The sequence below is a fragment of the Achroia grisella genome, unplaced genomic scaffold (assembly GCF_030625045.1).
Source record: "Achroia grisella isolate CSIRO2021 unplaced genomic scaffold, CSIRO_AGI_Agris_v1 utg1174, whole genome shotgun sequence".
NCBI classification, from domain to species: domain Eukaryota; kingdom Metazoa; phylum Arthropoda; class Insecta; order Lepidoptera; family Pyralidae; genus Achroia; species Achroia grisella.
The window spans coordinates 1,079,960-1,105,702 of NW_026712590.1; the positions used below are offsets into that span (position 1 = coordinate 1,079,960).

The 25,743-nt window shown below is 32.8% G+C and overlaps 1 protein-coding gene across 1 annotated transcript; it reads right to left on the reverse strand.

Moving 5' to 3' along the window:
* Positions 1-8,655: 8,655 nt before the first annotated feature.
* Positions 8,656-24,552, reverse strand: LOC131851578 (uncharacterized). The gene is made up of 2 exons (XM_059202094.1): positions 22,800-24,552; positions 8,656-8,888 (listed from the first exon to the last, which is right to left on the reverse strand). Exons 1-2 carry the CDS (start codon positions 24,550-24,552, stop codon positions 8,656-8,658), a joined length of 1,986 nt encoding a protein of 661 aa, XP_059058077.1.
* Positions 24,553-25,743: the final 1,191 nt, after the last annotated feature.

A 25,743-nucleotide genomic window follows, 5' to 3' on the forward strand; every position in this document is an offset into this window, starting at 1 on the left:
TTTCAAAATTACATTTTGCTGGAGTGTTTCAAATTCTACAGCCCCAGGACAGTACGTCCCGGGTCGTGTAAGGGTTGACTTCACAAATTAATTAATCAGAGGATCCTACTTAGGATAGGTGCGTGTTAACGTAATATCTTATGTATTATTCAAGATCAGGTGTGACTCCGCCTGCGTAGTGATGTGGACTGCTTTGTAATTTGATATTAGAGCTGTAGCTGGTCATACAATAAATACTGAGTAACTAGTACGTCACCGGTAACGAAGTACCGTTTCATTGCTTCCTAAGTTACGAAGATACTGAGTTACCGAAGATTACTCGTGTTAGAAGGCGGTAAATACACGAGTATGTTGTCAAAAGTTTGCTGCGCATACCAGTTGTTCATTTATTGTCTAAATCATATTTTATTTTATTTATTTATTACAACATGAATGCTCTAATACACAAATAATGCGCATATCAGTCTTAACTTATTGCAACACTTTCTCAACAATGAAAGGTGAGGTGTGTAGAGGAGGTTGTATAGGGAAATTATGGAATTAGTTGGTGTTGTGAAAGATATTTTATATAAACGTAATTTTTATTTAAATGTAAGTTTGGTAGTGCTAGATTTTATATCAAGGGGTAACTCATTCTAGTCTTTAATGGCATGTAATGATACAAATTTGGAAATAAAGTATGATGAGTAGGAACGTGCAGAACTAAATTCCTAGACGGAAAAAGGTTACGGTAAGAGTTAAAATATTCAGGTGAGATTTAAATTTATTTATTATTTTTACGTTTTGTTTCCATTAATATTAATTACAGAAATTATTAACAGATATTAAAGATTCGATTAACTACTACTGTGTAGACAAGTTTTTAATAATTATTTATATAATTTAAAAAATAATTAGAACTTTATATATTCATTGATATGGTTATCCCGAGTTACAAGTTCCGCAGTATCAGTTATATTAAAAGTAACTAGTAACAATTTCTTTAGTAACTAGTACCAGTTGTAGTTACTTTTACAGCTCTTTTTATATGCGTATTTAGTATGTAAAAAGGGGTTTGTTGAAAAATGTCTACCTATATACAGGCTGCTATAAAAATAAAATGAAGTTAATCCACGAAATTATGAATACATTAACATTTTTATGCGCCTATTTCCGGAACGAATCTGATAAATGTACGAGTACTTACGCAGAATCTAAATTTAAAGCTCTCGAAAATTTATGTACCTATAGTATATACGTTATGTTGTATATAAAAGTAATATAGCTGTATTAAATTAAGTAAAATTTAACGACATATACAGATTAATGTACCTACTAATATTAGAGTACATATATGTGAATGTGACTTTGTTTATTATCTCTTGCTACATTAACGACTTAACTAATTTTCTAGAAACATAGTATAACTGTATACTGATATGGAAGTATATGTATTGGTTTTTTTTTTCTTGGTGAACCAATATCTTCTTATCCCCCGGTTAAAATTATGATAGTCAAGTTAGTACCTAACAGATATTTTAAGGGCATTTTTAATAATATTATAAAAATGTCAACATAAATGCAAACGAGTAGCTCATTTATCATTATCATATATGATGAGAGTAATCACAGGAGTTTATAATAATAACAATACGGTGTTGTTATTGTTAAACCTATATCTAGACAAGAATCTAAATAGTATTATCATATATAAGAACTGATTCTTTGAAAATTTCCAATTGGGAAAGTCCGAAGCACCCTTGAGTTTCATTATGCCGTACAATCCGTGACACGACGTATCGTCATCTGCCATTTTCAGAATTTCGATTTGTTTTCACCACTATATTCTAGAATTCACTAAATTATATTCACTTTAGTGCTAGCCCATAACCTGATGGAGATATTGAGTGGATTACATATATAGCAGTAAATATAATTTACTTTCGTTCCGATCGCAGTTCCACGTTACATACAAATTGTTACTTAGCAATAATACTTATTTTAAATGTGATGGATTATACTTTTTCTTCATCAATGTGCCTAATAAACCTTCACACCAGACTAAACTAGGATTAGAACTGATGATAAAGTCATGAAGCCGCTAACCTACGTAATTAACAAACAACATTTATGTACTATTCAAGTACACTTCATTCCACTTAAATGGTGCGAATTCGTATAAACAATATGTAATAGAAATAACCTCCTTTGAAAAATCCGCTATCTAGACGATGCTTGTAACCACGAATACAATTTGGTTGTTAATTTTATATTAAACGTTTAAGCTTTTTTTCAGTTCTTTGTGCGTACTATTTAAAGTATTAATTACATATGAATGTGGATAGTTATAAGAGCAGAGGAAAGCCGAAAAAGAGATGGAATGTGTAAAAGGTGATATGGCAAGAAAGGGAGTAAATACTATATCACTGCGAACAGGGATAAATGATGAATGGGATAAAGAAGAAGCAGTTGATGATGATGTTTATAATTGTTTATAACTTTTCTTTATATATGAGTATTTTCTAACTTTTTTCTTTTCAAAAGTAAATACATCCTAAATACTAATATACTTTTTTATCTTGGGAATAAACAAAAAAAGAGCGAAGAATTCCCTGAAAGTCTATATAATTTAAATTTGATTGCCAATTTTACATACAAATGAGCTTTACTCAAATATCAATACAAATTCTATTGACTGTACAAAGTGCTGATTACAAGGGCACAATTGTAGTATGCGGGCGAATGTCTTGATTAGTAAACATGGCAGTGCTCGCCTGTGACGATTTGCTGTAAATGTGTACAGCCAGGGTTGTCAACTATTAAATATTCACGCCTCGTACATAGATATAAACATATCGTAGTTTTTTTTCAAATTGGCTGTTTAAGTACATCATTGTATTTTGACCGACAGATCAGGCACTTATTCATTCATTCATAATTTAAGAGCCACGTTCATTTAGGTGATGCTGCTACCACTACTCACGATGTTTTCCACCATTCGCTTTCAATGTTGAAACTTGGACAAGGATAAAATTGTTCATGTACCGAGTACTAAAAATTTCGAATCTGAACGAGGATTCTTGTACGGCTGCCACCACTACCCACAGTGTTACATTATGCTCTTTAAATGTTGAGACTTGGACGAGAATGAAAATGTCTATGAACTGAGGACTAAAAATTTCGTATCTAATATGTATGAGGATTCTTCTACGGTTGACATCCCTGTGTACAGCCTACCCCCCGATTGTCTTCCCTTAAACAGACACGACGCAAATACTAAATCAGACGCGTGCTTATCTCTAATGGTGTACGTCTGTACTTGCCTTTATTTTGAGCAAATATTTTTGGCTGGAGCAGAAACATTACGCGTTGCGTTCCCTTTAAAGTTAAGATAGTATTTGTGTTCAGTGATACTTAGTGAAACTGTGTTGTATAATACTTTGAGTTAGAAAATTTACAATGGCAGTTATATCATGTAACAAAGGTACATATACATCATCATCACGCCTGTATCTCATGGAGGTAGGCAGAGATTACAAATGCTCCGATCCAAAGTGGTTTTTTACTTTAGCTGCTTGCTTTGTAAGTTGTGTTTCGCTTGTTGGGTTAAGATCAGGTAGTGAAAGGGGCATCTTCATCATCACATCTTAGTCCTCTCGATTGGCAACGCAAGAGTAGTATTACATAATACCGTGATAACCGTAGTGCTGTTCATTTATATAGGCGACTATTACCGCTTACCAGCAGGTGAGCTGCTTATATTAAGCACATAAAATTTAAAATTAGTATTCTTGTTGCTAAGTAATCGTTATGTCTTACATACAACTGCGATGAAATCAAGATTTAATTATATTTACGGCTGTATATCCACTGAATATCTCCATCAGCTTACCGTCATTTTGTTTAACATTTCAATTACATAAAAAAATAGATGGTAGCTACCACGCAGACAACACACAAAACTACCATTACTTTGTTCGTTATCACAACTTCCTTGTTTATTTTATGGTAATGGGTGTATTGAAGATCCGTTTTAGATCCTCGTTAAAGGTAAACCTCTATTGACATATTTCAAATTGAAATTCTAACGACAATATATACCAGAAATATACAAATCTACATATGCCATTATGTATGTGACAGAGTTATTAATATCTCCCTTTCTGTTTAAGATAGAAAGCAAGCCGAAGCAATTTAGCCCCTCGTCACTCACATATTGTATTTGTCACTTATTCCACTAACTACGGAACCTCCAATCTATTAAAACAGCAAATAACAGAAACTAGGACAGCCTTGTACTGAAAATAATCAGTATTATAGCACTATCGATATGTACACTATAGCTTGCGGTTATTGTACTTACTCTTCACTGATATGTCGAGCATTGCTAGCAATGTACATCGGAATTAGAATTGTACGGCTTAAGACGACATATTTGCATGAAATCTTGAGTGAGAACAGTTGGTAAGTTGATCGCGTGATTTGACCCACAAAGCTCGTTAAGTAGCTAGTAGGAATAGGCGTTATCCAATCAAATTAACGATTCCATTTTTAAATATTCAATCGTTTAAAATTGGAATTTACTTGAAATATGCATCACATATCGCCACGACTGTTATCCAAGATAGGGTAGTCAGAGATTTTTTTTTAATTAAAAAAAATGTCTCTGATTGCTATTCACTATTGGTAGATAACGTAACGCAAGCTGCTTGATGGCAGCAATATACCTTTGCGGAGTGGAAGAGAATTGTTCGTAATGCGGATTAGTAGCTACATTGCTTTTAATGTCAGATCGACTCCCACACGCTCCCCCTTGGCAACCATTGTGGGTTATGCCTGGTAAATTGGTCACAATGAGCTAACTAACCTGTCTTCATCTTCATTTTATCATCCTCCACTGGTGGCCCGACAGCGTAATCAGTTAACGCAGGCGACAGTACACCATTCCATCATCATCCATAAAAAAAATACAATGCATAAACAAACAAACCTATTTTTGCATTTATAATACTAGGATTAAAATGAATAAGTATATAACATAAGTCAAAGGTTTACGACTCTCACAGTCCCCACTACAAAGTAAGCTAGTCGAGTAGACGCGTAATTTTATTATCGTAACTTCAGGGAACCTTACTACTAGACCTTATATTAAGGACGGGTCTTTTAATCTAAAGGAAGTTTTAGTACGGACGACATTTTGTCCTTTTCACCTACTTAACTGTTGAATGGTAATGGTTTTAACCGACTGCTAAAGGAGAAATTGAAAAATGGAAGACACTGCAGTTTTGTATATATTTAGCCGCTTGTGGGAATATGTAGCTATATTACTCATTAAAGTCCAAAGTAAAAACGTCATTATGTACAATTAAATAAGTGAGTATTTTATAGTTATTTGTATAACGATGACGTTCGAAATTTAAAAACTAAAAAGAAGAGAAGAATTATTAATTATTTAAATTTCGAATAAGTATTTAGTAATTTATTAATTTTAAATTAGTTTTTGCATAAAACATCTGAGATATGAATTACTTATTTTTATTATACTACTTTTATATGTTATATTATTAATATTCACCCGCGACTTCGTCCGCGTGGTTTTAACATGGTATTATTAAAAATAAATAAATTCTCTAAAGTCAAAGTAGCCTATGTTTCTCAGTAGCAACTTAAGAGTGAAAATCCCGCCAAAATCAATCCCGCCATTTCTAAGAATAGATGGATACTTTATTTTAATTAAAATTGTGATGTAAGAATCGTTTATATTTTCATATGCATTTCATGAAAACCTGTTAATTTGAAATTACAAACAGACAGTTTAGTTTTAATAATTAATTTTATTTATATGTTTATTAATAATATACTGCATTACCTGCAAGCTGCATTATTAAATACCACTATCTAAGACTATCTAGACTAAAATCGATATTCCAAAACTTCCAACTTTCAGATAATAAAGTTTAGTATTAAACGTGGGAAATGTTTCTATGAAAAAATACTTAATTATTTATTTACTATCCGATTGACATAACCACAGACAAGATAATATGTACATAATCCTGACATATTTTTCACTATAGGTATTCTGAAGACAAATTTAATTTTTCTTTAAAAATCAAAAGAATATAAATTATTCTTTTATTCTATGTTAGTAGTAATATAACACGTGCAGGATACCTCGGGGTGCGACTCCATAACTTTTCAAGTTTATTGTCTCTACATACATCATAAGGTAACTTATCTTGAAACCAACAAGCAAGTTTCAACTTTAATATTCCAAGGTAATAAGGTCGTTTTCAATATGTATTAAGGAGACCTAACATACGGAAATAACTTAGTACAAGAATGGAAGTACTTTTATATGCTGCATAAATTGTCCAGTTTACAAAAGTTATGGTATATTATTATGTAAATGTGTAAGTTTATGGATCATATTTTTCAAATAGATATAAAATATTTATTAATTTATATAATTTAAATAAGATGCTTAACAATTTACAATAACTTAATTTATAATAATAAATATGCTACTGCTGTCATTTGCAAATAATATATTGGAATTACATTATACAATATACAATTACAATATACAAGCTTCTGACCCCGGCATCGCGTGCAAAAATTCGCACAAAAATTCGACTTAACTAGGTAACATAAATATTACTGTATGTAAATGCATATTCATATAAATACTATTGAATGAAATTAATATATTTATAAACAAATCATATTATATTTTCCGTAATTTAATTTAATAAGAAATCATTATTATTATATATTATTAATACAATAAATAATCTTAACATTTGGTACGAGAGAACTTTTGATTTCATACTATAGCAATAAACTATAATATAATAGTAGGTACTGTAGTATACTTAGTCTTAATATCTCGCTTTTCGTATTCCATTACACTAATTAGATCTTGAATAAATGATACGAGGATATTGTATTTTCTTAACCAATATGCCGACTTAAGTTTTGTCTAAGTAGTTATTCTTAGATTTTTTCAGTTAAGAATTTTCCTGTTTTCTTATATTTCTGTATATAATTTAGTTTTTTATACTCAATTACTATAATTTGTGAGTAGTTGACGAGTGGATCAGGGTGATGAATATTACTTTATATAGGTACAAGGATATAAAAAATGCTTTATTGAAGCTACTTTTTACTTCAAATATTTTTAAATTAAGGTATTCGTGCTCTTTATTCTTCTCTTAATAATATAAGTCTTCATTATTATAATACATATCTCATAAAAACATATTTTTTTTACTTTAATCATTAGTTATTTTTATAAAGTTGTTTTTGTTTATCAAATTGTACTTTTACTATAACCTTATAAAATGATATAATACTATATATTGCCACTATTATAAAATGAAAAGAAATCATCTGATATTTCCGTGGCTTTATCTACGACCATTATCAACTGTCACGTGTATGTATATCTATAGATATATGTATACGTCAGGTATCCGTCAGCCGCGGATAAATATCTTAAGAGTACCGTGCCCTGCGCGGTACGTGCCTACCTAGTCTGCTGCAGATGTAGGGATACGTTCACAAGGATATTTTCAAAAATAGAATTATGTTATTTATAAAAAAAACATTTTTACTATGCTCAATTGTATCTATTTTTTGTTGTCAAATAGTATCTGTACCTACAATATATGATTCGTATCGAAACACCCTGTTGAATTGACATTATTTGAAAATGGAATTCGATAATTTATTATTTCAATTTAAAAATGGAACTTGATAAAAATAACTTTGCTCCTGTTTATAAAATATTTCTCTTTATTAATTGTAACTTGGTTTATAAAGAGAAATATTTTATTTTTTTATTGCGTGAAAATAATATTTTAAAACATCTACCGACTTGCTGCCCACCTTCATGAAAGAGGACTACTGGCCGAAAGGTGTGGTGTATCGGCGCTACCGTGGCAGATTGCCGTCTTCAGTGCCGTGATCACACAGACAATATAGTTGTATTGGTTTTTATTATATTATATGTATGTTAGTCTATAAGGTATTTATAATATGGGCCTAGTTGCCTGAAATAAATGAATAAATAAATAAATAAATAAATATTTTATATCAATGTACCTACCTACTATACAATGTTACAATACAATGTACATACCCACATACTTTTATAGAATTGTACTTGTATACCTACATTTATTAAGCTGTATTAATTTAAAAATTTAATATGTTTTATAATTTTAACACATTATGTTTTATATTGACAAAATTACAAAAAACAAGAAATCTAATTACAAATATTGCCTTGCTCTCTAATTTTAATATAAATAAATATTTTTTTTTATATTGTATTATAATTATTATATATAATAAATTGCAATTTTGCGAGTTCAGTAACCGCGTCTTAACAATGTACGCATACGGCAGTGCCTATCGCGCATGCCCAAGTCTCACTCATTCCGGACTATTTGTTTTGTCGTTACACTATCAAAAAGCTTCGGATTGCTAGCAAAGTAGCATCATTCTCGCTAATTGTTGAGAATCTGATCCCTTCCTACCTCAGTGAACATTCTGAAAGCATAATCAGTGTTGTATTTCCATACGTCTGGAATCAATCAGCCATCTGTCAAGTGTTCGCGCCAATAGTTGACGTTTGACCGCGTGCATTCAAAATTAAACAGTCTCTAGTTCCTATTGTGGTAATAGTGTACCGTGTAACTGTGAATTCTGAATGTGAGCTAGTGTAAATATTTGGTTACTGGGCGTAGAATTTCTGCATACGGCCGTACACGGCCGCGAGTCATCCGCCCGGAAAACAACTGAATAATCATCTGTGTTCCCACCCATAAACTTGTTTGGATCATACACATAAACTTTGTAACTTCGCCTTTGAACTACACTTCTGTTTGAATTCAAATTTCGAACTGTGGAATAATTAATTTTAGTGAAGTTATTTAAGTGTATTCTAATTTCAAAAAGTTCTTTTGCCCATCAAGATGAATATAACGTCGACAACGGACGGTAAGTACATAATTTGAGTGTAACAAAATATCTGCAATGAAAAAATATCTAATTGCTTGCACTCCCCAGATGCGCACTACTGCGGAATTCGAAACACCAACCAAATTGGACTTTAGGCCTAGGGGCATTGGATTCATATTTCATTAACAGAGCCATTTATCTGTATCCAGTGAACGTTTGAACTCTACGAATTGACGATAGAGTCGAATTTTGCAGATACAATTTTCCGCACAGTGTAGTGACATCTTTTCTTTTCGTAGTTCCTTAGCTTAAATGTTTGATAGCGTGTGTGAGAACCTATTTTATTTATGTTGTACAGAAATTATGTGAGTTTCTTCATTCGACTTTGGAATTACTTCAGTCAGGCAATATGAATATCTACTAATCTTAGCTCAGAAGTTTTCACAGTATTATCCTTGACTGTCCATGACCTCGGTCCTTTTCAAACATTTTTTTTATGCATAATTATAATATAAATGCATTATGTACACGAGTTCACGGAACAACGCATAATATTATTAATTGTAAATTGTATGCATGTATAAGTATAGATGTATAGTTATTATATTATTGTATGCACACTTAATACGAAACTGCATAAACTCAAAATTTGCATATTTTGGAATATCAACATTACATTTGTTATTATTAGAGTTAATTTTCCCAAAGTCGTCATTTTTGTATAAATGCAGTTTAGTATTAAGCGTATAATATTAAGTTTTGTATTCCACATTTTGTTTAATAAATTACTACAGGATCTTATTAAACAACTAGGTACATTTAGTCATCATCATCATCATCATCAGCCCAGCGCTATCCATTGCTGGACAGTATATTTTGCAATTGTTGTTTATTATCTTGATTTATTGGTTTTTAAGAGATATTTTTTTTATTTCCATTACTATATACCTATATGTATCAGTTATGTAATGCTCGTTGGATAAGCTCTGCTTAGCCTAGTTAGATGGCTGTGGCCTGTGAAATATATATATGATAAAAAAAAATGTTAATAGAATTTTTACTGCCCTCCGTCGAAGTTCCGAAGTAATTTATCGGTAATTAGTATGAAAATAATGATGAAGTTTCGCATCATATTCACAAGGGATGAAAGTAGTATTCACGAACACCTCGCCGCAGTAACTTTGGCGAATTAGTTGTAATCAACCAAACTAATTAGGCTCCATTAATTTGTCTATATACCAAGATATATCTTGGTATATAGATAAATCAATGGATGTTCCTATATATTTTCTTTGCTCTATAGAGCAAAGAAAATATATAGGAACATATCCTTATATGTTTCTACATATTTTATTCCGATATACATACTTATTTTTATTATTATACCAGACCCAGGGGTATACAAAATAATTTACCCAAAACCTTAAAGAATTATATGTATATATTGTATGTATATATAATTATACGTCTCAAGCTTCCTCTTAAATCATGTATGAAAACCAAAATGGTAGCTTAACGTAATAATAATAATAATAATAATCGTCAGGCTCTACTGGGACCGATCCATCATCACGGACAGGACCGTTCTTGCGAACAAACCTGATATCGTGGTGATGGATCGGGCACTCTCGAGGGTGTTTTTGGTGGACATCACCATACCGCATGACGAGAACCTCGTGAAAGCCGAAACTGAAAAAAAGAGAAAATATCTCGACCTGGCTCACGAGGTGACCGAAATGTGGGGGGTGATGTCCACCGAAATCATTCCAATCGTTATATCGGTGAACGGTCTTATCCCAACCAGTCTGGAGCAACATCTCAGACGGTTGGGATTCCGAGGCGGCTCACTCCCGGGAAAGATGCAGAAAGCGGTGCTCTTAGATTCTGCCCGCAAAGTACGCCGGTTTCTCTCCCTGGGGCCCTGAACCCCGGCCGACTGTGCTTCTGCCGGGGGTATGTTGCCATCTCCTCTCCTTAAGAGGGGAGATGAGAATATTTGGAAAAAAAAATAATAATAATAATATATCTCAGGACAATTTACACAGCGCCATCTAGTCCCACGGTAAGCAGAGCTTGTGTTAACCCATAACTAGGCAACTGATATAAATACTTAGTTTTTTTTTGTAAATACATACATATTATACGTAGAAAACAAATAAATCGATAGAAACACACCTATGAATACAAATGTTTGTACCGTGCAAGGAATCGGACCCACGACCATCGGAAGTTAGGCGGTATGCTAAACCACTAGACCACCGAGGCCGTCAAACATTAAACATATAAATTTAGTAACCATATGTTATCTGTGGTATAACTGAACATTCCGAAGGTTGACTGGTGGAGAATGCCTTTAACTTTAAGTCCGAGTTTTGTACCATAATTCATTAATATATAATATATGTAGTATATATATAAAACCGCATCGGTTTGTCATACATCAACAGAATGAATAACATTTAATGAATATGATTTTGAAAATCCTTTCAGTTGTTTTTGAGATTATTGTGAAGATACAGACATACTTCACTCAAAGTCCCCTCACTCTGTTTTATAATATATACGAGGTTATAAATCATGCTAGCTTTTCAGGAATGAAACTAAACTAAATGAGCAATTACACTATCAAACGCAGCGTTGTATGAACTCGACAATATTTAGAGTCGCCACGAAACCGCAACAAGAACTTTGAAAACGATTTTGCAAAATTACTATATATTTTAGAATATCTATAAAAATAATAACTTAATATTTGTAGAAGGAAAATATCATAATTATTATAGAGCATAATTAAACCACTCTGTAAAAAGGGAAATAGGGAAGTATATAATAATATTCGTCCAATCACATAGATACCTGTTATATCAAAAGTCGCTGAAAGGACTATGCAGAGAAGATAATACAATATCTCAGGACAATTCACACAGCGACATCTAGTCCCAAGCTAAATAGAGCTTCTGTTGGCGGTACTAGACTACTGGTATAAATACATAGTTTTTTGTAAATACATACACAATATAACACCCAAAGGAGGGGGGGGGGGGGAAGGCTATTGTTAGTAATGTGGATTGATAACCCCATTGCTAGCAATGTACCTTGTCGGGTCGACCTCCACGCGGTTCCCCCTGGAAACCATCATGTTAAATTCCTGGTGAATTTGTCACGATGGGCTAACTAACCTGACCTCATGCTCATCTTATCATCCTTCACTGGTGCCCCGCCGGTGGAAACCGTTAGCGCCGGCGGGTGATTCCTCATGCTCACCAGCCGTCAAATATAATATATTGTCGCGATCGGAAAATGATAAAAAGAAGTATTTTCTTTCTAATCCAATATAATAAAATCTAATCGCTTTAGATTGAGTAAAAAACATATTTATTTACATTTATAATATTAATAGTATTATTATAGATTTGTATCTTTTTCCTTGTCCTCCTTGATAGTAGATCCGTTTGTTGTATTCTTAGAAATAATCATTTTTAGGCTTTGTTTTACAAAGTAAACCGTTAATTATAATTTATTTATGAAAACCAAAGGGAACTTAAACTCTTCTAGTCATGATGTTACATATATATATATTTCAACTGATGTGACGTATGAAGAGTATAACATTTATATTCCTTTATTAAACTTGTGTCTTGGTGAAAACGGTGGTGAAAGTTTCATATATAGATATTGTAGATACAAGGCTTTCGGTTTGGTATGCTCAATACTACTATAAAGATTGAGTGCTTCACGGTTTCTATGTTGATTATCGCATGCCTAATCCTTGATAACGTTTATACTTAGAACAACATTTATTTAAAAGAGCAACATGCAAGTTTCCATTCGGTTTACTCGTTCCTTCTTGTGAGGAGTCTGCTTTCCGAATGAGTGAGAATTAGAGGATCAAGTGTCCGGATCTGCGCCCCCGAGACGTCTAACCGTGTGTCAGGTATCAGTTGGGATACCGATATGTGATTCAAAAATGCTTATTAAGTTTATTTTTATTTCTACTAATCATGTGTAACGAGAAAATATAACTGATTTAAGGAAAATATCACGTGTCATATATACATATCCATACAATAATATACAATCGAGAACATTCTCTTTTTTTAAATTCAGTTGAAACTCTCCAAACGATCACATTTGTTGGGGATGTTAAAAATAAAGAAAAAATACAGCCCGGATAAAATTTTATTAGCATCGTCGCACATACCCAATTTTTATTCTTATTATCTTATACTCCTTATCTTCATACCGCCTATACAGTATATATATTATGGTAATATTCAAGCGAATCGGATTAAACTGTACTGTCTGTTCAAGCCTCGCCTTATACTTTGTTTTTATGTAATTGGATGGCGTACAAGTTTGCCCACCTGATGACAAATGGTAACCGTCATAGAAGTTTCAGTATAGGATATATATACACATGTATATTATATCGTAATATAAATAAAACTATTCGTAACTAAAAATGTATAAATCCAAATATATAAAAAAGAACTGCGAATAAATAATATATAAAAAAAAACACGATAACCAGCTCCTATACATGACATCATCATCATCGCTAGAATGGCAACGCATGAGTGATATTGCGGGCGTCACATTATAACGTTGTATCTGTAGTATGTTCATGTATATAGGTGACGGTTGCCGATATTCAACGGCTGCCTAATAGCTAATTTGCCATTTCATTTAACAGCCTGTGTTGTCTAGAGTTTTAGTGCAGCGCTTTACCTCCGATCGTAGCAAGTTACAGAAGTATACATAAGTATATGACCAGTCTGGATGTTTTCTATATACATAGTCTGGCCATATAAGTACCGTTAAACTTTAAAAATAAACAATATATTACGTTTGAATTTGGAATTAGTATTTTTTCTATGAATATTAATATTCAAATATAAGCTCATTTTCGCGCCAATCGGTTGTCAAATATTTTTGTAATATTATAATGTAATGTAATAATAAAGAGAACCAAATCGCTGTGATTGCATTACACAAAGTAGGTATGGAGCCAAATACAATTTTTGAAACATTCCATCCCCTTGGTATATTATGTATGCATACATATTTATCACGTATAACATAAGCTGTGCTCAGCTTAGGACTATGTGGCGCTGTGTGAATTTTCCAGGGCAAAAATTAAAAAAAAATACATGTTGAGATACTGTATCGAAGGAATAATCGCTTCCGACTGATATAACTTTGTACAGCGTTCACATCAATAATTTTAAGCGCGCACCTCAATAAACATCGGCTAAAATATTTGTTATATTAAATTTCGACCCGTGTCAGTCTGACAGTGTTTTAACGGCGTTCGTACGTGTACAACTGGAAGGTGTAACTGCATACTTTATCGACTGTGACGTAATGGGAACGAGTGTCGGTATATATATAATATATATATATATATATATATATATATACTCTTATCTATATATAAAATTCTTCGTTTATATATAAAAGGTTTCGTGTTCATACTCCTCCGAAACGGCTTGACCGATTTGATGAAATTTTATATGTATATTCAGTAGGTTTGAGTATATAGGTTTATAACTAATTTTTGTACCCCTAGGTGTTAAGAGTGGCTCTCCCTAAAATTTATAATTTTTATTTTTTTATTATGTGGCAATAAAAATACATACACTACTAAATGTTCACCCTTCTATCACCAACCCCTATTTTTAATAACGATATTAATTTATATAATAAAACAACGTTTGCCGGGTCAGCTAGTACTTATAAATTATAGATATAAGCTTCATGACCAAGGCACAGTTACATCAAGCAAATTAAGATAAAATTTGAGTCGTATCAACATTTAAAGAGCATGATGGAAGATCGTGAAATGTGGACGCTCCACCGACAAGGTCGTAGGTCTTAAATTATGAATGAATGAATAAAATTTCATGAACAAATTGTGACGAGTACTGCTAACCTCTCAGTATATGTACAATTAATCTGTACGATTATAATTCAGCACATATTAATAAGTGGTCTCTAACAGCGCGGTTTCAGAGAAATTTCTTCGTACACTTTAATTGTGGAATGAACTACCTGCCGAGGTTTAGAGACTACGGCATCATGTTTTGAAGAAGGAGTAGAAGGGTATTTTGAGTCATACTGAATAGACTATACATACTAAAACTACTTCAGTTCTATAAAACTCACAAGAAGCTCAATCATAACATGTTTTTAAATCAAATCCAATATATTTTTATTCTCGAAATTTCCGACGTCGTAGTGAAAGTCAAACATAGATTTATTTACTCGAGCGTAGCGTACAATTTCTACGCGTCGTAGCTCGTAGCGCTACGCACGGTACTACGAGGTGTAATACGCGTGCGCGGTCACCCGGCCGCCAAGTCGAATCTGATCTACGCGTAGGACAGGTAGCTACAATGGACTTCATAAATATATTATGTGGTAAGGCCAATAATACGGTGGCAGGCAAATTTGAATAATATCCTAGTTTCTGTAAGCTTCTTAGATCCTTGAGAGTGGTTGTGACTGGAGCAGGATCATTACACAACCATTAGAGATGAACTTCTTAGCATTCCATGGATTCACTGTGTAGGTGAATCAGAAGATTCCAGGTTAAAATCCTGGTAGAGTCGCCATATAAGGGTGGTACTTGTTAGGCAAATGATAGGCACGATATTTGAGTGTATACTGACTATTTATTATTATAATCAATTGTCATATACTACTTACTAACTACGTACATGCATCCTTACACCGGGTACATCGTGTGGCAGAGAGGGAAATTCCGAGCAGTTCCCAGGACTAGTGACCCTGGTGTAGGTTTAAGATGCCCCTTTTTTTCTTATGGATGATAATGAAATGGTGTACCCCGCCTACGCTAATGGTTTATGTTGGTGGGACACCAGTGGAGGATAATAAGATGAGCATGAGGTTAGATCACTTAGTCTATCCTGCTAAATTCAATATGAATTTATCATGATTATTTCCAGGGGGAACCACGTGGAGGACAACTTGACATGGTACATAGTTATCAATGGGGTTATTAGTCTACATTACTAACAATTTCCTTCCATCCCTAAGGGACCCCGTTGTCGACGTATGTGAACACTCACCTTCACCACTCGTGTTTCTCTCCCTGTATCATCCAATCTGGTAGGAGCCTGCTAATGCAGCTTTAGATACACGTTCTAGTAACCAGTTTTAATTCTAGTAACCAGGAGTAAGTTTGAATAATTCCATAGCATAGATTAGTGAGAAGACCTCAGCAGGTAGTTCTTCCTACAATATAATTGAACGCGGGAGGAAGCACCATTGAAACCACGCTTATTAATAGATTTGTTAAGAAGTATGATTAGTTAAAGCGATTACACGTTACTTGGAAAGTAATATTGTTCAAAACTCGATAATTAATTTTGTATAAGTTTGATATCCGAATATCTAACACGTTAAGTTGATGAAGGTGGAGTCCAATAAAACCATGACATTTATTGTAAACTAACTTGTATCTCATGGAGCTAACCGCAGCCATTATAATAATAACTCACGACAATTTACACAGTGCCATCTAATTACAATCTAAGCAGAGCTTGTGTTGTAAGTCTATAAAGTGACAGAAATTATTATATATATATATATATATATTTTTAATATATATATATAGAAAAAACCTAGATCAATAAAAACAATCGTACATATGAATACAAATTATTGCATCATGCGAGGAATCATACCTGCGACTATCGGAAATAAAGCGCTGTGTTAAATGCTTGACCACCGAATCCGTAAATACTATTTAGCTTTGAAAAGTATATATATGTATATAAGGTATAACTCGCATATTCATTTGTTTTTTATTTTATATAAAGATAGATGTTTTTTATATTATATATGTCCACCCTCGTGATACCATATATCTTCGTGTTAAATTTTAATTGAAAGCCATTTTGGTCACAATAGTATAACAAACTATTTAGTATTATGTTATATCTATTTAGTTGTTTCACAGTTTTTTTTATATGTATATAAGAATTTATAAATCCAGATACAGCGGAAGTTTTTAATAGAAGTTTTCACTGTAGGATATATATATTATACTTATTTTCATAATTACATAAGTAGGTATCTGTTAGTAGGAATTCTTCCTTCTACTATTGATATAGACTAGCGTAATTCTGCGACTTTTTCCATCTGGCCATGATTGATCAGGATAGAAAGTTTGTTCTTCCCGAAGTCCTAATTTCTTCGGCAGTCTTGTAATAGGCCTCAAGACTAATGTGATTACAAGTAAAAAATGTATGTATCACAGTCAATGGCACTTAGAAAGTATTATTTCCTTATGTTTTCCTCAAAGGTCTTATGTACTATAAAAGTTACGGTAGCAGGGTTGCCAACCTTCAAACTTTTGCGGCGTATTAAGCAGCTTAGAAATTTGTAACAAGTTAATATTTTTGACGCTTGTTGCGGCCTTTTGCTAGGACTGCTTGCTGGCCGCTTACAAGACATTAACTAGGACAGATAGAATAATTGACTACAGACTGACACGATAAATGCGATGGTGAATATTAGACAATAACCTCGTTTTAATCTAAATCGACAACAATCTTAACAGTCCCGTTAATCACCAGACTGTATACACTGAAATTAATGAACTGAAAATAAAACCGTGTTACACTTCTAAAATTTAGCTGCATTAAACAATTTACTGAAATATATAATTTCCGCATATGATGAAATAAATTACATGACACCTCTCAAATGACATTGCTTGAGGGGTATCTGTTAAAAGATGAATATGGAATAGTGCCATTGCTTCCATGAATATTACACTTATATATAATAATACGCGGTTTCCAGGTGTAACCACATGGAAGTCAGGTTAACCCCACTGCCCTATACGATTTATCCTCATTACTAGCAAATCCACATGCATGAGGGTACAACAGCAGTTACAAGACGATGCAATGACTATATTACTGTTTCTGCAAGTGTAACGACGGTTCTTACTGCTTACTCTTACTGTCATGCAAGCAAGTAATAAAAAGAAAAAAAACATAAATATTGAACCCATATGAGGATTCTCATACAGTTGACAGCCCTATATAGTAGCTACATAGCAGTTAAGGGAAACTTATTGATACGGCCGTACGTCGATCGAAGTCCCTTTGTAGGGAGGCACCCGGTGACCTGTCATCGATCAAAGCTACTTGCTAGCTATGTAATTAACTGGTATTCATTGTAAGACTAGAATGTAATTGAGTGTTGCTAGCTTCACTCTTCATGTACTTTTATCGGTAGAATTTGTACAAAATATAAAATAGTCATACGATTGCTAAATGCGTCGGTATGAAATTAGTCTGTCCTAATATTATTAAGTGGATAATAATAAGTATGTAGTCTCGGACAGTGCGGTTTCAGAGGAGCTTCCTCCCGCATACACTTAGATTGTGGAATGAACTACCTGCCGAGGTTTTCTCGAGAGACTACAGCGTGGGATTTTTCAAAAAGATATTTAATATTTCTTAAGTTGGCAGCGCGTACGTGATACCACTGTTGTTTCAGGCGTCTATAGGCTACGGTAACCGTTTACCATCAGTTGAGCCATATGCTTGTTTGCCACAACGCAGTAAAAAAAAAAGTACCTCTCAGCTATTTCAGCTGCAGAAAAACATCTGAAATAGGCGGTGCAAGTATATCGTCTGCGCAGTCCGAAGTCTGCTGCTGTTGTGTTATTGTCCATAGGTGATCTACCAAATCCCGCTATTAGTTCATATTTCAGTAAAATAAACCGTAATAATAATAATATTTCAGGACACACAGCGCAATCTATTCCCAAGCTAAGCAGAGCTTGTATTATGGGTACTAGACAACTGATACAAATACATTGATACTTTTTTTTGTAAATTCATACTAAATATACGTACCTATGTATGTGCGAGGAATTGAACCCGCAATCTTCGAAAGTAAAGTTTTTGTTTTTTTATTATTTCTTCATAGTGTTTATGAAATTACAGGTTCCCTTCAACTGTATCTTTACTCCAAGTCCTTTAGATCTATTTTCTAAGTAACAATTGGTAGAAGAGAGGGAGAAAGAGAGAGGAGAACCAACAAACCTGTTACTCTATGTGTATTTAAGTAACATCTAAACCGTAGAAGAAACATCTGAATCTAAGATCTGAACGGTCATAAAAACGATTAAATCCTAACGCAAAAATGTTAACTTCCACTGCCATAACGTTTTGGTGTATTAAACTTAAAATGCTTTCAAAATGGGTTTAGAACCGCTATAAACAATTTATGGACTACACCGTAAACAAAGGATCTTAAACGTCCGTGACGTAATGAACGGACGTACAAACCTATCACATTAAATATTTATATATAATCACTCTTTAAGTTCATATGAGTTGTTGATCATCTGTCTATAAGGTCATGACTGTCAGTGACATTGAAAAAAAATTTATTGTAGAAACAAAAATTACTGTTTGGTTAGCTCATTTTTAAGAAAATTCTTTCATTATAAAATAAATAAACCCACCATTTAGTCCTACGATAAGCAGACAACTAACTGATATAAATACTTATTTTTTTTTAACACATGTATAATATATATAGAAAACACCCAGACCTATACAAACAACTCATGAATACAAATATTTGCACCGTGCAAGGATTCGAACTCGCGACCATCGAAAATAGAGCGGTGTGCCGCTAGACCGCTAGACCAACGATGCCATCAAAAAGTCGTCTGCATGAATTATTAGCTGTCGTTTGGATGTAAAGATAAGATAGTAAAATTAGAGGATATAGGGAGGAGGGGATTGTTAGTAATGTGCACTAATGATCCCATTGCTAGCAATATACCATGTCAGATCGATCTCCACGCGGTTCCCCCTGGAAACGATCGTGATAAATTCCCGGTGAATTTGTCACGTTGGGCTAACTGATCTGACTTCATGTTCATCTTATCATCCTCCACTGGTGCCCCGCCAGCGTAAACCGTTAGCGCAAGCGTGTACACCATTCGTTTATCATCCACTAAAAAAAAATTTGAGGATATAGCAGCATCATCTTTGTCTTCCAGAACAGCATCGCATAGAGAATCTTATAAAGCAATTGTTCGCGCGAACACTACTAGCGGGGGCGAGATAAGATAAATAAGATTTGTAACAGTTAAATATACCAGTTTATACAGTCCATATAAGTTTAAATTATCTCCGGCGAGTACGATCCCCAACACAATACATTGATCCAAATGATTAGAGGTGTCATGAAGGAAAGAAAAATTTGTCTGTAATTGTATTAACAATTAATATATCTAATAATAATTGAAAGGTTCTACAAGAATGTACATCAGTTTCTAAATGTCAAATAGCCCAATTACCATGATATACAGCCTACATTACACCCACACTCTCGTTACAAATATTATTTAATATTCATTGTAATTATATCAACTTCCTACTCAGAATTGTAAATAAGAAAGAAACGACGCATGTTAGCACGAGCACGCCCATTTTCTTCTGTTCCCGGGGGAATTACCTGAGGGTATCCCATTTTGGGTAGCCAAGTCAGATGAAGAACCTCTTTGGGAAATTTAAAGTGTACTTAGTGTATCTGCTGCTTTATACATGCTGTACAAAGCAAAAATACAACTTTATTTTATGAGTTTTTTTTTTTCCACAAATATTAATTACATCAATATTATCATCAAATATTAAATAAGACTCAACAAAATCTTAAGAAATTTTCATTTACAGTAGACTGATGAAAACTGTCTAACACAGGACCTACGCTTAATTTGTCACTATAACAATTTATTGGTAATAAATAAAATTATTTGAATTTTTTTTTATTATTGAAATATTTAGTATATATATGGTATACTTAAGTACATGATTTGCGGTGACTACTCTCGATCGAACAATGTGTATACCCCTTTATCATCATTGAGAAAAAAAAGAAACTACTGGAAAAAAGAGCACGTATGAATGTGTGTAACCCGCCTTAATATATTCCACTCACTTCCACCACGTTGCTTCTAAAATATTCAGTTTGCGGAAGATTGTCAACTTTGCAATTAGGTGGAATATTTTTTTTTATTATTGAAATATTAAAACAGATAGGTATATATATTTACGGGGTAGATTTTTACGTCTTTATGACAGACTCGACCCATTGGCTCTGCGGCGACATATTGTATCTCTGTGCATTTCCTATCACAGTGAGTGTTCTGAGGAATTGTTTGGATTAATACCAGCTGCTGAGTTCACCACCGTACCACCCGCCCGAAGCTAAAATAGCATCCTAAACATTTGTATGAATGGCGGTCCTCCACAGTACGGTCTTCCAGGAACTTTTTCCACATACAACCACATTGTGGAATTGCTTTCGAGCAATGGTATTTCCGAACCGATCCGATATTGAAACCTTCAAGAAAAGAGCTTATTCCTTCTTAAAAGGCTGGCAACTTCTTTCAATTCCCCTGATGTTGCCATCAAATGGCCGCAAGCTCGTTGGTCCACTGTATTAAAAAAATGGTTAGAGAGGTAAAGTAATCCAATACTCAGGTTGTCCACTACTCTCGCTATAAGCAATGAGCAATAAGGCCTTTTATTTAGCACGTTTATATTAAGATCTTTTTTGTAAATATTTTCTGTGCATAATAAAAAGTTAACAAATAATTATTATTACTACTACTACTATTAATTTTTTCTGTAACTGGAATGGAAAATGCTACTTATAAGTAAACGGTACCATCACGTCATCATTGGAACCCGCGATACCATACATTCATTATCATTCCAGAGGACTAAGATATGAGATGTTATTTCCTTCAACAAAACACATTTTACAATATTAGGTAGAGATACCCACTGATTTCTATATTCAAAGAAATGCGGGCATATCAAGTGTTTTATTTACCATGACATCGACAGTTAACAAAAACTCTATTAGTCAGAATCAGCATCTTCAGAATCAGAATGTGTTTAAACCTGAATCGAGGATTTGAGGGATGGTTGATAGATATTTAATTGTTATGAAATAAAAATACAATGTTGCGTTAATGTCTCTGATAATTTTGAATTATATTCTTTTTTTTTATCTTTCTTTTTTTATTATGTTTTTTACGAATATGGCAACGCACATTTTTGTAGGCTGCCAGTTACATTTATATAGAAATTATACATTTCCGCCCACCAAGGACATATTTGACATAAAATTGTCCTTTAATATCTAAAACCGCCCACCGTGGCAATATTAAATACATAAAAAAATTATGATTTATACAGAAATACAATAATTGACCTTATAAATTGCTGAATTTTACTATGACTACTCGCATAACATTGTCCAAAGTTGCATATATATTTTTATAATTTTATTTTGCCCAGAAACAAATAATTTATTAATAACAGTTTAACATTATATTGTTGGATTTAGTATTCATCTAATAATATACTTCTGGTGGTAAGTAATCAATATATTTTATGTTATGTACATTAATTATATCTGATATTCTGTAATTTAATGTTTGTTTCAGTTTTCTACAACATCGTGATGTTCATCGATCACTACTATATTTATTTATACATACAATTTTTGTCCCTGGAATCGTTTTTTTATAAAGTTCATCTTTTTATTTTCACCGATATCACAGCCAAGAGAAGTTTCCTTATATGCAATGTCTTTATATTTTGAAATTATTACGCCGTTTGGTGAGTGAAAATTACTTTCATTTAACATCTGTTGTTTTGTTAAATTTAGATTATATTGTTCTTCACAATATATTTTTGATGTTTTATTCTCATCTTCTCTACAGAGAAAGGTTTTTGTTTCTGAATACCGTTGATTCTTGATTGATGCCTTTAACTCACCAGTGATAATCCAACCCAATGATGTGCATTGAACTACCGATGTTTCATGTGGTGCCTTTATTACATCTTTTAGAATTATTTTGCTATAAACCTCAGCTCCTAATAAGATGTCAATTTTATTAGGAGTGTGATAATTCGGATCTGCTAATTGAATGTTTAGTGATTCAAGCCATTCCAGTGAATCTAGTTTCTTATCTGGAAGAAAACTAGTGATTGATTTCAACACATAAGCCTTCACTGACATCTTGTAGCTCGGATCGACCATTGAACGAAGATTAATAGTAACTATAGCTTCAGATGATATATTCATATCTCCACCTAAAACTGACACATATTCCTTTATTGATGTTTTCTTGAGACCTAAATATTGAACGGTCGCCTCAGATATGAAAGAAGTTTGCGACCCCTGATCTAACAATGCTCTGATAACAAATTGCTTTCCGGTCTCTGATACAGCTTTGACTAACGCAGTAGGTAGCAATACGTGATTACATTTTACAGAACCTGATGAAAAGAACGCTGATAATCTTTTTGAGTTACTCTCTGCATCATTGGTAGTAGAATTCGTTTTACCACTAGAATCGGAAGTGTCTACATTATTAGGGTGCAGTAATGAGTGGTGTTGCTTTTTACATATACGACATCTATTAATACTTTTACAGGATACAGCAGAATGATTATTCCCCAGACAGTTAAAACATATGTTATTGTTTTGGACAAAGTTGCGACGAGAGTTTACATTTTGATTTGCAAAGTTTTTACATAAAGATATTTTATGATTTCCAGAACAGAAAGTACACTGATTGTTATGTAACACATGCATAGTTTTAAGTTTATTATCTGTTACAGTTGTTGATTTAGAATCCAGGAACTCGAGAGCTCGATAACGTTTGGTGATAAATTCATTAAACTGACTGAAGGTAGGTAACTCCTCCGAAGAATTAATATTAGTTATATTAATTTCCCATTGTTTCCTAGACTCTGTATCAAGCTTTAAAGTAAGTATATGGATAACAATAGCATCCCAAGTACTGACATCTATACCAAGAGTAGTTAATGAAATTAAGCAATCGTTTGTAGTATCCATTAGATTTTTTAAACCACTGGATGATTCATAAGCAATATTCTTTTGACTTAATAATCGTTTTAATATAGTATGTGACAAATATTTTTTATTATTGTATCTATTATTAAGTAACATCCAACATCGTTCATAATTTACATCTGCAATTGGTATATGTCTGAGAAGCTGTTCCGCTTCACCAGTTAGATAAGCTTTCAAATAATGCATTTTTTGTACATTGTCAAGTTGATCGTTTGTATGCACAAGGGAAATATACAAATCTCTAAATGTAACCCATTCCGTATATAGGCCTGAAAAATATGGAATTACAATACGCGGCATCTGAATGTTACTTGTTGATGCCGGACTATGAGTACAATTATTTGATACCACTCGATTTGTACTCTGCAAGGAGGCGAGTGAATATTTCAGTTCGGTTTTGTAATCTATATATAATTCCTCTACAGCTTCAATTATGTCATCCGCAAAATATGAACATTCTTCACCCTGCCATAACTTCACAATGTCACGGTGAGTCTCATTAAATTGAGACCATAATTGTTCTAATGATTCCAATCTAATTTCAACATATTGTTCAGTTACTCTGTCCTTAGGAGACTTTTTGTAATTTTGCCTCGCCCTAGACATTCTATTTTGAATATCTAATTGTACATTTACTAAAGAATCCATTTTATAAGTAGTTAATTAATATTTATAATATCTACCTAAAGTTATAATGGTTTACTAAATATACAATACTCTTATTATTACCAATTTGAAATAGTCACTTGAACAAAATTTCAATGTTACAATGAACTATATTATTTCTGCATTCATAAGTTGATTATTACTTCTGCACATAAATTTTCTAATATAGTAAGCATATATTAATTAAAATAAGTGGATAATATTATATATTAATATAATATTATAGCGAATTTAATGTTGCAACTTCGTGAAGTGCGTAAAACACATCAGTTTACTTGTAAACCAATCACCTCAATGAATTAGTATTTGTAGCTTGTGGCGTATTCCATTCCACAGCACACCTTCCTCGTTCCTGGTTTCCTGATGATGACGACTCCCGGCACCGTCTGCAGAAGCACCTTGAATTCACTGCTCCTGCTGCTAATTTTGTTCTTTGTTTGCTAGCGGACCACTTCGGCTTGCGCGGCGGTTCAATTTGTTAATATATAAGTAAAACTTAATATTCAATATCCGGCGTACTGAAGGACCATGTTTAAACCTGAATCGAGGATTTGAGGGATGGTTGATAGATATTTAATTGTTATGAAATAAAAATACAATGTTGCGTTAATGTCTCTGATAATTTTGAATTATATTCTTTTTTTTTATCTTTCTTTTTTTATTATGTTTTTACAAATATGGCAACGCACATTTTTGTATGCCAGTTACATTTATATAGAAATTATACAGAATGTCTTTTTTGTTAAACTTTAACGTCTTAATGTAAACTTACACATATATATATAATATGTATACGTTTATATTAAGATAAATTATCAATTTGTTTGCGTTAAAAAACACTATTTGAACATTTATATCTATAAATACTTTTGCAATCTTATGAAATATATCTATACATTAATTTTGTTATACGAGTATATATATATTCTCGGCGCATACATATTTGTTTCTTTTATCTGCATAGAAAGCAGTAGTTTTTAATTGCAAGCAGTAGTTTCTACATATTTTTATTTCTATTTATATGTTTATTCTAATGTCATAATATATTTACATACATTTTCTATTTTGTATTCTATATTTCGATTGAATAATTGTTTATCAACGAGAACTTTTAAAAATAATATTTGTATATTTACATTACTGTTATCATACGTATTAAATATACGATCAATG